Source organism: Podarcis erhardii (genome assembly GCF_964252035.2).
Source record: "Podarcis erhardii genome assembly, chromosome: Z".
Taxonomy (NCBI): domain Eukaryota; kingdom Metazoa; phylum Chordata; class Lepidosauria; order Squamata; family Lacertidae; genus Podarcis; species Podarcis erhardii.
The window spans coordinates 36,199,070-36,216,189 of NC_138504.1; the positions used below are offsets into that span (position 1 = coordinate 36,199,070).

General features: G+C 43.6%; 1 protein-coding gene across 3 annotated transcripts in view; it reads right to left on the reverse strand.

The window, feature by feature from the left end:
* LOC309333422 (putative helicase senataxin) overlaps positions 1-17,120 on the reverse strand; it is a 55,282-nt gene that overhangs the window by 38,073 nt on the left and 89 nt on the right. Inside the window, exons 1-4 of one of the 3 annotated variants that reach the window (XM_081846880.1) lie at positions 16,072-16,318; positions 11,302-11,479; positions 1,254-1,452; positions 457-566 (exon numbers count right to left, since the gene is read on the reverse strand). In XM_081846880.1, coding sequence (XP_081703006.1) covers positions 457-566; positions 1,254-1,452; positions 11,302-11,478 — 486 coding nt within the window. In that variant the 5' untranslated portion in view covers position 11,479; positions 16,072-16,318. Of the gene's footprint in view, positions 1-456; positions 567-1,253; positions 1,453-11,301; positions 11,480-16,071; positions 16,319-17,120 lie in introns of those variants that run through there. The other 2 variants (XM_081846878.1, XM_081846879.1) reach the window with 2 other exon arrangements.

A 17,120-nucleotide genomic window follows, 5' to 3' on the forward strand; every position in this document is an offset into this window, starting at 1 on the left:
TGTTTAGCTTGGACAAGAGGAGACAGGAGAGATGATAGTCATCTTCAAATATCTTAGGGGCTGTCATGTGGGAGCTGGAGCAAGCTTGTTTTCTCCTGCTTGGAGAACTTGTACCAATGACTTCAATTTACAAGAAATGAGATTCTGACTAAACATAAGGAAGAACTTTCTAGCAGTGAGAGCTGTTTGACAGTGGAAGAGACTCCCTTGGGAGTTGGTGGACTCTCCTTCCTTGGAGGTTTTTAAACAGATTGGATGTGCACCTGTCATAGATGCTTTAGTTGAAATTGCTGCATTGCAGGGGGTTGGATTAGGTGACGCTTGGAGTCCCTTCCAACTCTACAATTCTATGCATAAGGACTTTCTTTCATTTGACCAATGGTTAAGGCAGCTTAATCCTACATTTAAGCCTGGGAAGCAAAACTGAAAATGTAGAAGAAAATTAAAGCAGCTCACCGTTTCATTAGGGTGTACCATGAGCAAATAGACCCCTGGGTGTTTCCCAAGCACCTGGCAGGGGTAGTTGATTGCCTCCATTTTGCAAATAGCATCCACAAACAGCATGCCTACAATTCAAAAAAAGAGAACACAAAGTGTTAGGGCTGCTGGAATAACCATAATTTGAAGGGAAATGATCCTTGCATAAGATGAAAGCCATTTTCAAAGATTCATAGAACAGGAATGGACTCTGTGGAACCCTCTGCATAGTGTTCAGATCAACACTATGCAGAGGGTTTTATCCTATAAAGCTTCTTAAGGGAGATACCTGTCTGGCATTTTCATGAAACACCCCCCACACACACACACACACATACAAAGGAGAGATTTGGTAAACCTTCCCTAGGCACCTTGTTACTATATGGCTGGGCCAAAACAAGCCCACAGCTTGTCCTTCCAGCAAAGTTAATACACAGGTTCCTGCAACAAAAAGAATTCTACCCTCCTGTTCTTAGTAAACAGCAGGGATGCATGTCTTGAGGAAGTCAAGTGAGCAACACCACTCAGGCCACAATTTCTGATCACATGTGATGGCAACAGAATATACATAATATAGTAATAAGAATTTTGTGTACAAGATTTTCTGAGGAGAGAAATAGTACAAAAAAGCCCAATCAACATACCCCCTCCTGGCGTATCCTGAGAATGCAACCACTAAGTGATTTGTCACAACCTGTTTCAGTAGCTGCTTTCAAAAACTGTAGCTACTATGCAAGGGAGAACCAGATCAAGTTCAGGTGCCTCAAGATACTCACTGAGGTGTTTATGAAGCAACAGGTAGGGGTATTTCAGTATTTCCAACAATGGCACTCTAAGTTTTTTCTCGATGTCAGAATCCAGGCATTGCACCTTTCCCCCCTCATCACAGTCCAGCGAATTGCTGTCATCCTCTTCCTTCGGCATTGATTTCTCAAAATGGGCAATAAGACGAGTGGTTTCAAGATTCCACAGGATCTGTAATTAGAAAATAAATTAACTACAGAATTCTAGAACAGAGATTGCAGTAACTAACTCTGCTGCCCTAAAAAGATGCTAGCTGAAAATAGAATCTACAGATTATTATTTATTTTAAAACATTCCCACTCTTCATCCCAAAAGGGTCCCAGATCACCAGACATGGATGCAATGAAACACTTAAAAGATCTAAAAACAATTCCAAAGGAGAAACAGACTGGGAAAGATCTCTATTTAAAAGGCTTAAATGGGCAAGTAGTAGCAACCGGAAAGGATTTTTTTTTTTTAATGTATCACAAACAATGACTGCATTCCAGGATATGGAAGTATAACTCACAATAATATAGCATAAATGAAATCAAAACTACATTATGTAAAATTACATATTCTTGAGACAATTCTGCCCCTTATCTTTCCAAGTAATGGAGAAAAAGAAAAAAATTACAGTTACCTATTCATAACAGGAGTTCAAGAAATAGATTTGTACAATCTCAGGTGTAAATTAGCACAAATCAGTCCACTGTAGGAAACCCAGGAAAAATTAATCGGGTGAAAAACAGTAACTAAAAGTTAAAATATTTTTGTTTGAGCTTCACCAGAGAACAAAGGAAATAAAATGGGACTTCCGGGTTGGCGCCATCGCTTAATAGCGGATTCCCTCCGAGCTCCGGAGGGAATCGGCTCCGTAGAGTCTGGGTCTTGCCGCTGAGGTGACGCGGGGACCCTTAAAATCACAGGCGCGGAAGCCTGTGAACATAGAGACTCGGCGGGCACCATTTGCGCCCCCCCAATCCGTAAAGGAGCCTCTTTAGAGGCTTCAGAACGGGGACGGGGTGCGGCGCGGTGCTGATAGTACTTCTTTTTCTACGGAGTGAAGCCGCAAGCCATTATCGGAGAGCGCTGACTTTTTCCTTGGATCATTCGGACTTTAAAACATCAACCCGTGAGTAATACGGAAATTGGAACTTTTAAAAAAAAATTTGGGGGGGATCAGGAACGAGCGGGGAAGGGTTAAAAAGGAAGTCCACCCCCCCTCTTTGTAAACAATTTAAAGCAAAGGACCTGTTAGCTAAGGTCGAGAGAACTTTTCTTTCTTTTTAGTACAAGACTTTAATTTTATGGTTTTGACATTATAAGAAGCTTTACTGGAGGATAGAAGATTAATTTTGGGAGCTGAAGTCTTACCCCCCCAGACCCGGGAGTGTCCTGCGAGAAAGCCTGTTGATGTAATACTGAAGAGTTTGACAGCTGTCAAGTTAGCTGTCAGACAGGAAAAATAGAACTTTATTTCTGTTGCTTCTGCTGGTTTACTTGCTACAATTGGTTGAAAATAAGAAAGGGCTGATACAAAATAACTCGACTCTTGGACTTGAGCTGAAAGGAATATTAAGGAACTAAAATCCCCCTAGAGGGGCTTAGTGACATTACAGGAATGGCTGGAGGAGGGAAAATCCAAGCTGAATTGGACAGAGCTTTTGTTCTCTTGGGAAAGTTACAAGGCCAAACCAATGTTTTGGCTACAAACAAAATAAAAAAAATCCTTCCAGTAGCACCTTAAAGACCAACTGAGTTAGTTCTAGGTATGAGCTTTCGTGTGCATGCACACTTCTTCAGATACACAGTGTATCTGACAAGGATTTGAAACAAGAAACCTATTCAACTGAACAAATAGATGAAACTGAAAGTTTTGACAAGATGGAGCAGGGGACATATGTTGCTTTTGAAGAAAAGGAAGGAGGAGCTGAAATTTTGCAGATGCTAAAGGAGAGCCGCAATTTGAGGTCTGACATGTTGACAAAAAAGGAAAATAAAAATCGGATGTGGAAAGCCTGGCCTGAATTGGAGACTGAAAAATGGAGAGATCTCCTTAGGTGGAGATCTGAAGACCTGAGGATTACAAATTTGCTGAAGGTGAAAGTTGGAGCTTTGGGGACATTTGGATTTGAAAGGAGTATGAAACAAGAGTCGGAGTACCCCATAGGCTTTGCTTTTAAGTATGGAGGTCTGGCTGGAAGAAATATGGATCCTGTTGGGCCGGAGCCTCTCCGAGATTTGGGGTTTAATATTAAGGACTATCAAAAAGACCAGCAGAGAGGAACTGAGAGAGATTTAAGAGCCTTGGACGTGAGATCTCCAGGCTAGATAACATATAAGGACTGTTGGACATTGGTTGGGGACTGAAACCGGGAAAAGGGTGGGTGGAGTTTGGGAATCCAAAGGGTATATAAATACAATTTGTTCTGCTTTTATTTTGTTTTGCTAGATGTATGGAAATTGGGAAAATCGTGGAAGGGAAATTTTGGTCGACTTTAGGAAAAAGGTTTAAGAATAAATTAATGAAGTATAAGTATTGAAGGATAAATTTGGATAAGTTAAAATTGGTTTTTTAAATTAAAAGAAAATTAAGGTTTCTAAAAATTAAATTGAGGAAATGGAAGAAAGAAGAAAAGTAAAATAACAGCATGTTAGAATAAATTATTAAGTTAAAGTGGAGAAATAAGTTAAGGATCTGCTGAGCTGATAATTTAAAGTGGAATACAGGAAGGGGAGGTGTGAGGAGGTCTGAGAAATAAGTTAAAAGAAAATGAGTAACTGAAACTTTATGTGTTTTTAATTGTTTTTAAGTTCTGGGTTTTTTTGTATTTTTGTTATTTTTTTTTTGTTTAATTTTGTTGTTGTTTCTGTGTTTTGAAAATGCCAATAAATATTCATTAAAAAAAACAACAACAAAGGAAATAAAATGGAGAAGATGGCAATGGGCAAAGCTACTTGTCCTTGAGCTCTGTGGTCTATTTTAATTTGTTTTTATTTTGAGCAGTTTTGAAGCCAGTTAGCCCAGCTGTTAATGCTAATACAGGCAAGGAACGTATCTGCACAGGCTGCAAAAAAGAAGAAGATAAAATTGCTATAAATTGTTGTGATTTGGACGTTTAATTTGAAATTAAGCTGGAATTTAGTTTGTTGGTGTCTCTGGCAACTTCTTTCTGACATGGATGTTAGCTCCTATAAATTTAAAAGGTCAAAAGTTAAGTGAGTTTCAATGCAGGAGCACAACCTATTTTTTATTCCCCAGCAACCCAAAAACACATTTGTTCTCTATAACCTCAAATTCCTGACTGACTAAAGACTGTCTCAAGATTTCCTATGTATTTTGAGGAGACTGGTGATGCTTAACAGGAATCACCTCAGCCATGTATCTTCTTGACACTGGGCTATTATTCCATAGCTGGTTCCATAGGTAAAGGTAAAGGTACCCCTGCCCGTACGGGCCAGTCGTGTCCGACTCTAGGGTTGTGCACCCATCTCACTCTATAGGCCGGGGGCCAGCGCTGTCCAGAGACACTTCCGGGTCACGTGGCCAGCGTGACGAAGCTGCTCTGGCGAGCCGGCACCAGCACAGCACACGGAAATGCCGTTTACCTTCCCGCTATAAAGCGGTACCTATTTATCTGCTTAGGTGTGCTTTCGAACTACTAGGTGGGCAGGAGCTGGGACTGAAAGACGGGAGCTCACCCCGCCGCGGGGATTCGAACCGCCGACCATGCGATCGGCAAGTCCTAGGCACTGAGGTTTTACCCACAGCGCCACCCGCGTCCCTAGCTGCTTCCATAGCTGGGCCAAAAGCCTAGCCCCCCTATCCTGTATTTTCCCACATCTGAAAACTGAGGCTGAGAGAAATCAGGAGGGACAGCCCTGTATGTAAACCAAGTTTCTAAACTCAGCTTTTGCCCATTCCTACCATGTGTCTCCATGTTTCCTTATAAACCTTTGCTTCCCTCACCCCCAAATACATGTGGATTCCACCCCAAAGAGGTCCAGACTGAGGGCCTGCAGCCCAGGGCTAGAGCAGCTGCTTTGCATGCAGAAGGTTCCAGGTTCAGTCCCCAGTGGCATCTCCAGGCAGTGCTGGGATAAACTCCCTGTCTCAAATCCTGGAGAGCAGCTGCCGGTTGGTGTACACAATACTGAGCTACAGAGACCAGTGATCCAACTGGTAGCTGCAGGGGAGATTTTTTAATTAAGAAAATAGATTTAAAAGTTATGGGAGCACAGAAATGTTGCAAATGGAGGGTCAAAGCAGGATGGAGCTCAGGATTAGCAAATAGTGTTGTACATTGATTGTATTCAGGAGCCAGCCAAAACATATCCTTGGCCATTTTTAGTTTTCAGCCACACTTGAATTATCAATGACTGTTTATATTTCTCCACTGTGCTATGCCAGTTTTCAGAAAAGATTATATGGCCCTGTTTCTGGAAGGTCAGGGCAAAAGATAACAGGTCATTGTATAAGTTGGGGCCACTGACAAGGCTAAGTAATGATGAAAAGATGTGTAAGTTTTAAGTCACGCAGAAAAGGAAGCAATACAACAGAAATGCTAAATGCTGGCAGATACAAGAAATACAAAAACTGCATCAATAACCCTCAATGCCTTATGGCACCTAAAGACCAAGAAATTTGTTGTTTAAAAAAGGTAAAGGTACCCCTGCCCGTATGGGCCAGTCGTGTCCGACTCTAGGGTTGCGCGCTCATCTCTCTTAAGAGGCCAGGAGCCGGCGCCGTCCGAAGACACTTCCGGGTCACGTGGCCAGCATGACGAAGCTGCAGCTGGCGAGCCAGCACCAGCGCAGCACACGGAAACGCCATTTACCTTCCCGCTATAAAGCGGTACCTATTTATCTAATTGCACTTAGGGGTGCTTTCGAACTGCTAGGTGGGCAGGAGCTGGGACCGAAAAACGGGAGCTCACCCCGCCGCGGGGATTCGAACCGCCGACCTTACGATCAGCAAGTCCTAGGCACTGAGGTTTTACCCACAGCGCCACCCGCGTCCCTTGAATTTGTTGTTTAGGCTGCAATAAATTAATATGGCAACCTCTCTGGAAATCGTCCATTACATGAGAAAGAAAAATCCTAGCACATAAAAACAAATCTACAGTGCAACCACATTTGGGATGCTGTGCACAGTTCTGGTTGTCTTAGCTCAAATTCTCATACTGCGGAGTTGGAAAATGCTCAGACAATGACAACTAAAGTGATCAAGGTGATGGAGCAATTCCCTTATGAAGAAAGGATGCAAAATTTGGGACTTTTTAGTTTAGAGAAAAGATGGCAGAAGTATATAAAATTATGCATTTTATAAAGGGGGGGGGAATGCAAGAAGAGAGCTGAAGCCCCAGATAGGAAAAGAGGTGGTAAAAGAACACCTAGCTACTTTAAATGAATTCAGACTCCCAGGGCCCAATGAGCTGCACCCACGGTGGAGGAGGGCAAATATTGTCACCATCTTCAAAAAGGGAAAAAAATACTGACCAGTCAGTAACTACCAACCAGACAGCTTGACATTGATTCCAAGAAAGGCCTTTGAACAGATAATTAAACAGTCAGTCTGTGAACAGTTAAAAAAGAATGCTGTGATTACCAAGACCAGCGTTAGTTTCTTAAGAACAAGTCATGCCAGACGAATCTCTCTCTTATTTTAATAGAGGTACAAGCTTGGAGGATCAATAGAATGCTCTCGATGTAGTGTGCCTTGCTTTCTGTAAGGATTTTGACAAAGTGTCACATAATATTCTTGTGGAGAAGCTAGTAAAATGTGGGGTAGATGGGGTAACTGTTAGGTGGATTTGTAGCTGATTAAGTGACCAAACCCAAAGAGTGCTTACTCGAGGTTCCTTCTCTTCCTGGAAAAAAGTGACAAGTAGGGTGTCGAAGGGTTCTGTCCTGGGACAGTTGCTCAATATATTTATAAATGGCTTGAATTGAGGGCATGCTTATTCAATTTTCAGGTGACACCAAACTGGGAGGGGTAGCTAATGCCTCAAAAGACAGAATCATGCTGCCACCCTCTGGAATCATAGTCAAAACACCTCCTCAGAGTAATTTAACAAAAGAGATGAGAAATAAGCTCACTGGAAATAGTAGTACACTGGTCAACCTCTTATACATGAAACAATACTTTTATGAATATGGAGGGAAGACTAGACTTTCAGCGAACAGACTTAAAAAGAAATAAATTATGTCAGGAGTACACAGTATTAAAAAAGACACTAAAACAATCTCTTTTAAAGGCATCTACCCCCTCCTCTTATTCTAAATTATATACCACATAATCCCCCCTCAAAAGATATCCACAATTATTAGAAAACTTACCTATACCCTCACTAACTCATGAGAAAACCTTATTTAGATAGCCCCATCTCCCTAGAAGAAATTGACACTGTTCTTAAAAAACTGAAACCACATAAAGCCCCAGGACCTGGTGGCTTCACTTTTGAGGTTTATAAACAATTCAAAGAAACATTATCATCATATATAGTCCTCTTATTTAATGACCTAATGAAAGGAGCACCTATCACCAAAATATGGTACCACACCAAAATTATAGCTATCCCAAAACCATTTAAAAACCACCAAAAAGTAGAATCTTTCTGCCCAACCTTTCTGATTATGAAATTTTTACATGAGTGCTAGTCAACAGGATTAAGACATTGTTACACAAACTAATAGCCCCAGACTAAGCCCGAGACCAAGCTGGTTTTGTCCTTCATTGAAACATCACCGGACCTATCAAAAAGCTGTCTAAATAGTAGACAGACAACCTTCCCACTGGTAGTCATGGCATTAGACATCCTCAAGGCCTTTGAATGTCTGAAATGTGACTACTTGCAGGCAGTCCTTTCTAAAATGCAATTTGGCCCCAAATTCATACAAATTTTGAAACAAATACACACTGAAGCTTCCTCTACAGTAGAAATAAATAATATAAATTCATCCTTAGTGGGGATTCAAAGAACAATGCAAGGCTGTCCAATCTCTCCCTTTTTTGTTCATCCTAGCTTTAGAACCATTAGCTATATACTTCAGAACAACACCAGGTGTCAAGGAAGTCCTAATTGGAAAACAAAACTATACGACTGGACTATTTGCTGATGATTTAATGATAATGATACCTGACCTTGAACACAGGAGCAGCAATATTTTGAAAGCTTCGCAGCTTTGCAACACAATCAGGTCTGCATGTTAAATTCTCAAAATCTGAAGATTTATGCTTCAGTGTACCACCCAACCAAAAAGCTTTCACAAAACTCACAGGCATTAGACTCTCTCACACAAAGCTTAGCTATTTAGGAATAATTATAACAAGAAACCTTAACACTCTATTGACAAAATATCCTCCTGTGGATAATTCAGAATTTGACAAAAAAAACACACAATAGAACAAACCCCATTATATCCTAGACAAATTAGCAATGGTAAAAATGGTGATTCTACCAAAACTGCCATTTCTATTCCAATCACTAACCCACTTGGATCTCACTCAACAAAAGTGGGGAAAAAAACACCAAACCAGAATAAATGCCAAACTCCCAGTAGAAGGAGGCAGGGGCATCCCAAACTTGATACTATATTTTATTGCTAACCATGTAAAACATGCCATCCCTTTTATTATTTTATTTTATTTAGAAATACGGACTAAATAAGTACACTTACAATTTAAATTTAAATGTAATCATCTTCACTTTGAACTCCCCCTCCCAAATTCGTCAATACAGTCATACCTCGGATTGAATGTGCTTCAGGTTGAGCGCTTTCGGGTTGCGCTCCGCAGCGACCCGGAAGTAACGGAGCGCGTTACTTCCGGGTTTCGCCACTCATGCAAGCGCAGATGCTCAAAATGACATCACACACATGCTCAAAAGCGGCAAAACGTGACCTGCGCAGACGCGCTATCACGTCTTACGCTCTGTTCAGGATGCGAACGGGGCTCCGGAACGGATCCCGTTCGCATCCTGAGGTACCACTGTACACCAAAACTTTCTCTTGTTTCATTGATAATGTAAAAGAAGCATGATACTTACCGTTTTTTTCGCTCCATAAGACACACTTTTTCCCTCCTAAAAAGTAAGGGGAAATGTGTGTGCGTCTTATGGAGCGCATGCAGGTAGGAGGCTCTGCTCAGCGCTCCCTTTAAAGAGCCGCACAGAGCATGTGTGCAGCTTTTGGGGGCTTTTCCCCGAGGAGGGAGAAGGGACTGACGGGCTGCCCTCTGTCCCTTCCCACACCTCCTGGAAAAGCCAGGCTCTGCTCAACGCTCCCTTGTAAGGGCTCCCTTTCGCCCCTCATCCCACTTTGCTGGGAAGCCAGCAGAACAAGAGGCGCTGCGCAGCTATCGCTCTTGCTCTGCTGGCTTCAGCGAGAGCTGCGCAGCTTGCTCTGCTGGCTTCTCAGCGAAGCGGGAGGAGGGACAGAAGGGTTTAAAGCAAGAAAAGCGAGAGCCGCTTACATGCTCTGCGCAGAATATTTTTTTTCCTTGCTTTTCCCCTCTAAAAACTAGGTGTGTCTTATGGTCAGGAGCGTCTTGTGGAGCGAAAAATACGGTGATCTAAGCACAACCACAAGGGCTCCTGACTGGATGTTTGGCAATACAATGTTAAATATTTTTTAACTCTGTACTGTTTCCCCTTTGCTTTTGTTTTAACCAATTCACGAACCAAGAAACTATACACTGACCACTAATGATGAATCATATGTTGTAGATATCACTGCACCTTATGCCATTTTTGTGATAAACAAATGACATGTGATGACTTTGTTTATTTATATGCATCATGTCTTATTCCAAAGCCTAGTAAAAAGTTATTCAAAAAAGAGCAAAAAAGAGAGTGACATGTCAGAATGTAATGAGCAAAAACTCTTCCTAAGGGTTCAATATGTGGGATGTTAGGATCCAAAATGCATATGTAAAGGGTTAATTGCAAGAGCTGTAGAACTCTATGACAGTTAGTAGAACAGTCTTAACTGTTACAGCATCAGGTATGTTATGTTGTGCTACTGTCTGCCTTGATTAGTTAGTTTGTGGCAGTGTAACCTATGTAAGCCGTATTCGCAATTTAAGAAACATCCACCTGCATTGTATATTTTAATCTGCAATGGCAAGTACACTAAAGTAAAAATTATTTGTTATTTAAACTTTAAAAGAAAGCATCTTGCATAGTTTTTATAGGAGAGAAAAGAGAACTAATTAAAGGGTCAAAAGACCCAGGGCTGTCTTCCGTATATACCATAAATGGGAACTAGAGTTTAATTACAACAGGATACAAAAGTATAAAACAGAAGGACACGACAGAGGTAAGAAAAAATCTGGGTGGGGGGTGTACCCTCCAAAGTCTGCAGCTGGTAAAAACATTTGTATAGACTTTGTTAGATCATTCTCTGTGCAATTCAGATTTTGAGTTACACCAAAGGAAAGAGACAAAACAAGCAGTGAACACCACTTGAAAGTCTAAACAGCAACGGTTAATCTGAAATTTGTTTTCAGAACTAGAGGAACAAAGGACTTTATTTTTAAGGACATAGAAACAGAGCAACAAGGCAAAGAAAAGGATTTGCAGACCACTTTTTTATTTTACACAAAGAAAGACTCAATTTCAAAGTAAATCAACTGCAGATAATTTACTTTCATAGTTGCTGCAGCCACCTTGTGAATTCAACTTCAAAACCCCTACAGTGGATTGTATTCGATCTGAGCTGGTCCCCGTTAAATTAATGGGCATGAGTGACTAACTTAGAGCTGAAAGCAGTGTTCAGCATTTGGAAGATAGAGATTTGTTTGACAGCCCCAACATTTTGTTGTTGGGGCTTTAAAGTGCTGCTCATCACATAGGGCAGGGGAAAATGAGTCACCTGACAACATCACCGCCCATCTCTCCCACCAGGTGAATTGTGCTCCCCATCTCTAAACCAATAACTACTGGTCTTCTGCCTACCTAAATCTGCTTTGACTGTCTCTGTCATCTGTTAACCCCAACAGCGCCAGGACATGGTGGCCTATAAATGAAAGCAAATCACCTCATGTAAGTATGACAACTCATCCTTCACTTTATGATACTCATCCACACACTCCAAACAGTAACAAAGGTCTTCGTTGGCTGCAGCAAATCTTTCTGGAGACAGTAAAGAAGAGGCATAGTTCTTTAAGGTGGTGATAACCGAATCAATAGGGGTGCACCAACAGCACGTCTCCATTCTGCAGATAAACACAAAAATAAGAGAAATTATTGTTTTAATTATTTAAAAACATGAACACAGAAATGACCTGAGCCAAGTTCAGTAACACAGAAAGTTGCCTTATACCAAGCCTGGCATAAGAACATAAATGAGCTTGCCAAATCAGCCCAACAGGGGGCAATTCCTACTTGGAGATGCTGGGGACTGAACCTTGTACTGTCTGCATGCAAAGTGGGTGCAGCTCCATCACTGAGCTACAGCCCCTCCTGAGTTACCTCAGGGGGAAGCTCCCCTATACAGGTTCACATCTGTACATACAATAACTATCAATATTTTGTGACCAAATGACTTAATGTGTCAATGTAACTTTTACCAACACACACTCCCCACATACATCTCCCAGCTTCCTGCCTGACAAGGCAGCACAACATAGGTTGTGTTAAAGCATAAATATTTGCCAAAAAGAGATGGCTCCCTGCGACAGAGTTGTGGTTGGTTTTCAGAAATGGGGAAGAGATAAGCACTCTAGTGACCATCACGGTGGCCCTCAACTAAAGATGTTTAAGACTGGTACATCAGCTGTTCATTTTGCCAAACATTAAGATGTAAATTGATTTGATGGTATTCATTCAGTTATGACCATTATGCCAACCCCCCCTCCAAAAAAAAAACCCATCCAGGGCCAAAATGAGCAAGGAATCTGCCAACACTTGAAAAGAAATGCACAACTCTGTGCTGGCAACCTATTGTGCTCCCAGGACAAACCAGGCAGTCTCACACCCTAGTTAGCGCTCAGGAGGAATATTAACACTTTTATTAATATTTGCCAAGGCCTTTGCAATGCAATTTAAGGAAGTTTTACAATGAATATTAACTGCTATTATGCCCAGTAGTTTGGTTAATGTTTTAGCTCCAAAGCTTCCTTTTGGGGAGGAGAAGCAGCTTATAAATTTGGAGCGATAAATCAACTGCACAAGATCACAAGTGAAGGGGTGCCCAAACTTCAGCTTTAGTTATGGAACCTTAATACACAAACTGTTCACTGCTTCTTGGATAATCTTAAAGGTAAAGGTACCCCTGCCCATACAGGCCAGTCGTGTCCGACTCTAGGGTTGCGCGCTCATCTTGCTCAAGAGGCCGGGAGCCGGCGCCGTCCGAAGACACTTCTGGGTCACGTGGCCAGCGTGACGAAGCTGCTCTGGCGAGCCAGCACCAGCGCAGCACACGGAAACGCCGTTTACCTTCCCGCTATAAAGTGGTACCTATTTATCTACTTGCACTTAGGGGTGCTTTCGAACTGCTAGGTGGGCAGGAGCTGGGACCGAACGACAGGAGCTCACCCCGCCGCGGGGATTCGAACCGCCGACCTTACGATCGGCAAGTCCTAAGCACTGAGGTTTTACCCACAGCGCCACCTGTGTCCCTTTGGATAATCTTGCTTTAAGGCAATTAAAATTTCCCCACAATAAAATATAAATGTCTACCCCAAATACACATTAAAGCAGATGAGCCAAATTTGTTACTTTGGTTTCTTCCCATTTGCTTTCACTCTGCCAAATTCATTTTTTTCTTTGCTTACTCACAGTTTACTTCCTAATACTACTGTCCCTGACTCACTTCTTTCCTGTTCTTTGTAACCTGCTACCTCCCAATACATTTATTTTACAGGCATACTGCACAAATCAACAAGGTGACAGTCACATCTGTAAAACAGCATAAAAGCAAGCACCTGTACAGTGATATGCTGTAACAAAGGAACTGAGTGATAAAATTATGAATTTGGCTATGTTCAGTGCAGGCATTTGAAATAAAGTGCTGATGGTGCATCCTGAATATTATCAGGGAATTCCACAGCCTAGGTGCAGGGACACTACAACTACACCTTTCATGCATTGCCATTATTTAAACAACAGAATTCTTATCCCAAGCCATAACTCTGTATCTGCATCTCCTTTTGACTTCCTTACTCTTCCTTATGGGTAGGTATTTTTTAAGACTAAGTGTATGGGCATGGTTCGTTCTTTTTAATCTATGGTTACCAGATTTTTTTCAGTGAATCCGGGGACATTTTTTTGAAGCTGAGTAGCAACAGGGAGTCAGTACTGGGGATGGTGAGGCAAAAGACCCTGGGCCCAAGCACACATGCATATTGTATAAAGGAGCAAAGCCTTTCTTTTGCACCCTGTGAAACATAAATGCGCAGTTTTTTAAAAAAAACTGGGCAACAGCGCACCACCCACCCATGACTCCCGAGCCTTCCTTGATCTCCTGCCCCTTTCCCCCTTTGTTTGGGGGAGGCTCAGGAGTCATGGGCGGGCAGCTGTTGCCCAGGAGGGGCACAAGGCACATGGTTTCCCTGCCAGGCAAGGTGCAAAGCCCTTCTTTCGCAACCTGTGAAACATAAATTTGCAGTTTTTTAAAAAAATACTGGGCAATGGCCAGCCGCCCGTGACTCCCCTGATCTGTCAAACCAAAGGGGGCAGGGGATCTGTACCACTGGACATCCCTGGTTCCACTTCGGCAGTGGCGGCGGCAGCCTCAGCAGCCCAGAGCCAGTCTGGTAGTGCAGTTGGCTCTGGTTGGCTTCAGGAGCTGCTTGCTGCCCGCTGCCATGGCGCCCACCATTTTCCTCTCCGGAAGCCCCCATATGATGTGTTGCGCACAATACACATCATATGGGGACTTCCAGCGGGGAAAAATGGCGGGTGCCATGGTAGCGGGCAGCAAGCAGCTCCTGAAGCCAGCCAGAGCCAACTGCGCTACCAGGCTGGCTTCAGGCTGCTGAGGCTGCTGCTGCCACGTTTTCCGGGGACAGATTTGCAAATCTGGGGACATTCCGGGGACGGAATTTGTCTGGGGACAGATTTGAAAATCGGGGACTGTCCCCAGAAACAGGGGACATCTGGTAACCCTATTTTAATAATCATCCAATGTTTAGATTTTAGGCACTTTATAAATCATTATGAAGTTATAATTGATAGATAAACTCAACTTTTGCTGAACACATCAGCATAGGAGCATGGAAACCTGCCACATACCATGACAAGACTATTGGTCCATCAGCAGCAACACACCAGGGTTTCAGACAGGGCACTTCCCCAGCTTTACCTGGGGATGCTGAGGATTGAACCTGGGACCTTCTGAATGCAAAGCAGTTGCTCTGCCACAGTGCTACTGTACTGGCAAACTGGCCAAGGTTTTCTTGATTCAAGTAAGCAAAAAAGGACACCAAGCTTGTTTCTTAAATGGATTTTATTCAGAGAATGAGGAAGGTAAAGAGCAAAGGAAAGCAGATAAACTCTTTCAGTAGCCTGAGAATCCCCTCTGGATGGCAAAATGGTCAGATCCTGTCAGCAGAGGTGCAGCACTTGGACACACTACAGCTGTATTTTTCTGTGGATTTTCTGCAAGGACAGAACTCTTGTCTCACCCCATCCCCATTCTTGGAACACATTAATTGCCTGTTCCTTGTGTTAATCCTCCCATGGCCTTGACAATATTTCTGCTGTCTTACAAAGCAGGCAGTGATAATATCTGCGTGACTAGATACCCCACTACCCATGTATATGGGGAGGCACCCACTGCCAGATGGTTCTGTTGAGAGATTCAGCATAGGCTTACCTAAGAAGTCAACAGCTCAACATTCTCAGGCAATACCCAACAAAACAACAAGAACCCACCAACAACATTTGAATCAATATGGCTAACAACCCAACAATTCCCCCCCATGCCCACAGGCAAACAAATCTCACTGCAGCCCGCTAAAGACAACCAGCCATGCCTGCCCTCCACCTCTCTCAGTACCAAGGAAATTAAATGTATAGAAAGGGAAACGACCCAAGCGACGCTGACATAAAAACCACACACAAAGACCAAGCATTGCCACCCCAACCCACCCCCTCTCCCCCCTCTTCTTCCCCAACTTTATTCTGCATGCAACATTAATGTCTCACTTCAAATGTAAAAAAGCATACAACCTGAAAAAGAGACAATGCAGGTACTTTTGCAAACCAAAACAATATTTAACTTTTAAAAAATGTTATTTAAAGACCATTAGACTGTACTAAACTGTACCGTTGACATAGAATTGCTACAAATTGCTACAAAGAACAACGCTACAAATGTATAATGTGCATCTCTTCAGGGGCTAAAGTTACTTCACGTATAAGGAAAGAGGGGCTACATACAGCTACAACAAGTAACTCCGGGAACCCACCGCGTCTTCTTCCAAAGCCCGGTAAGCAGCCCTCCACCTTGCCGTCTGCGCAGCGGCAGCGACCCCAAGAATTCCCGTCTTTTAGAGACTTCGCGGAAACGCGAGGAAACCCCCGGAACCGACCCTAAGTGTAACATGCGAAAAACATGCACATTTCACGGGGACTGTCCCCTGAAAGTGGGGGGAAAGGGGTGCAGCAAAGGCACTTTCTAACATGCAGAACTGGAGGGACAGAGAGATGCTGCGGGGGGTACCTGAAGCGGGGAATAGCCGTGCCAGCCCCGCAACCATAAGCAACTGTTGAATTGCTGTATTAATCCTTGCCCTCCTCCCCACACCTTCGCCGCAGCCCCTCATAAGCCTCCCACACACCGCCAGCCCCTCGCCTCACTCACCTCCTGCTCCGGACAGGTGCCCGTGAGGCAAGGTGGCTGCCACAGCCGGCCCGTAGGCGCGGACAACCTTGCTGCCTCCGGCTCTCGCTCTCTCGTTCTCTCCACTCGCTCAAGCTGTTCCGCCAGGGACTGACCCCGCCCACCACGCGACGGAAGCCTCTCGCTCCAGCGAAGAGACCGAGCCGGCATCCGAGCCTCCTTTTTCTAGACTCTTGGCCCCGCCTCCCTGGCTCCGCCCACAGTGGTAGATAAGTAAATGAGAGGCAAGCGCACAAACGCGCGTGCTCAAAAAGCCTTCTCCCCGCTCTCCCGCCACCCTAGAGTTAGGAAAATATAGAGTCGCCTCAGGCTCTGTTTGCCGCTCTTCTCCCCTACCGCCACCCTAGAGTTAGGAAAAACTGTAGAGTCGCCTCAGACTCGGCTTACTGCTCTTCTGCCTCATTACTCATTTTGCATAGACTGATAAAGCAGTAGGCGGGTCATTCTCACTGCCGGAGACGATGCGTCCGATATAGATATACACATATATAGTTAGCACACACATACAAAAACTCTTCGCTCGCCTCCGCCCGCACGGCGCCTGCGCGCCCTGCGAAGGTTGCGTCAAATGAAAGGGAGGAGGGAACGCAGGCGCTGATTGGACGGCAGAGTTTCTCGCGTCACCAGGGGAAAAGGAAAACAAAACTCCACGTGCTGCCTTGAACTCACAGCGAAATTCTAGTTGCGCCTGTATTTTTTAAATTGTTTCTGATCGCTCATTGATTTGGCTGCACTCTTCGTTTTAAAAGGGCGCAGTTCGTTTGCATGTGCTTTATTGTGCTTATTTTTCTCTGCTGTGTAACGCTATTACAGAGACAGACGCAACAACAACCCTGTGAAGTGGGCTTAGGCTTCGAGAAAGAGAAGCTAACAGGCTCAAAAACCACACGCAGTGATCACCGTAGCTTAGCAGATGCTTGAGCCTTGGCCTCTTACCTGGGTCCGCTTTCTAACATCACCCTTTATCTAAAGAGCTCTGGGTATGTCACACACATCGCTCTGCTTAAAAT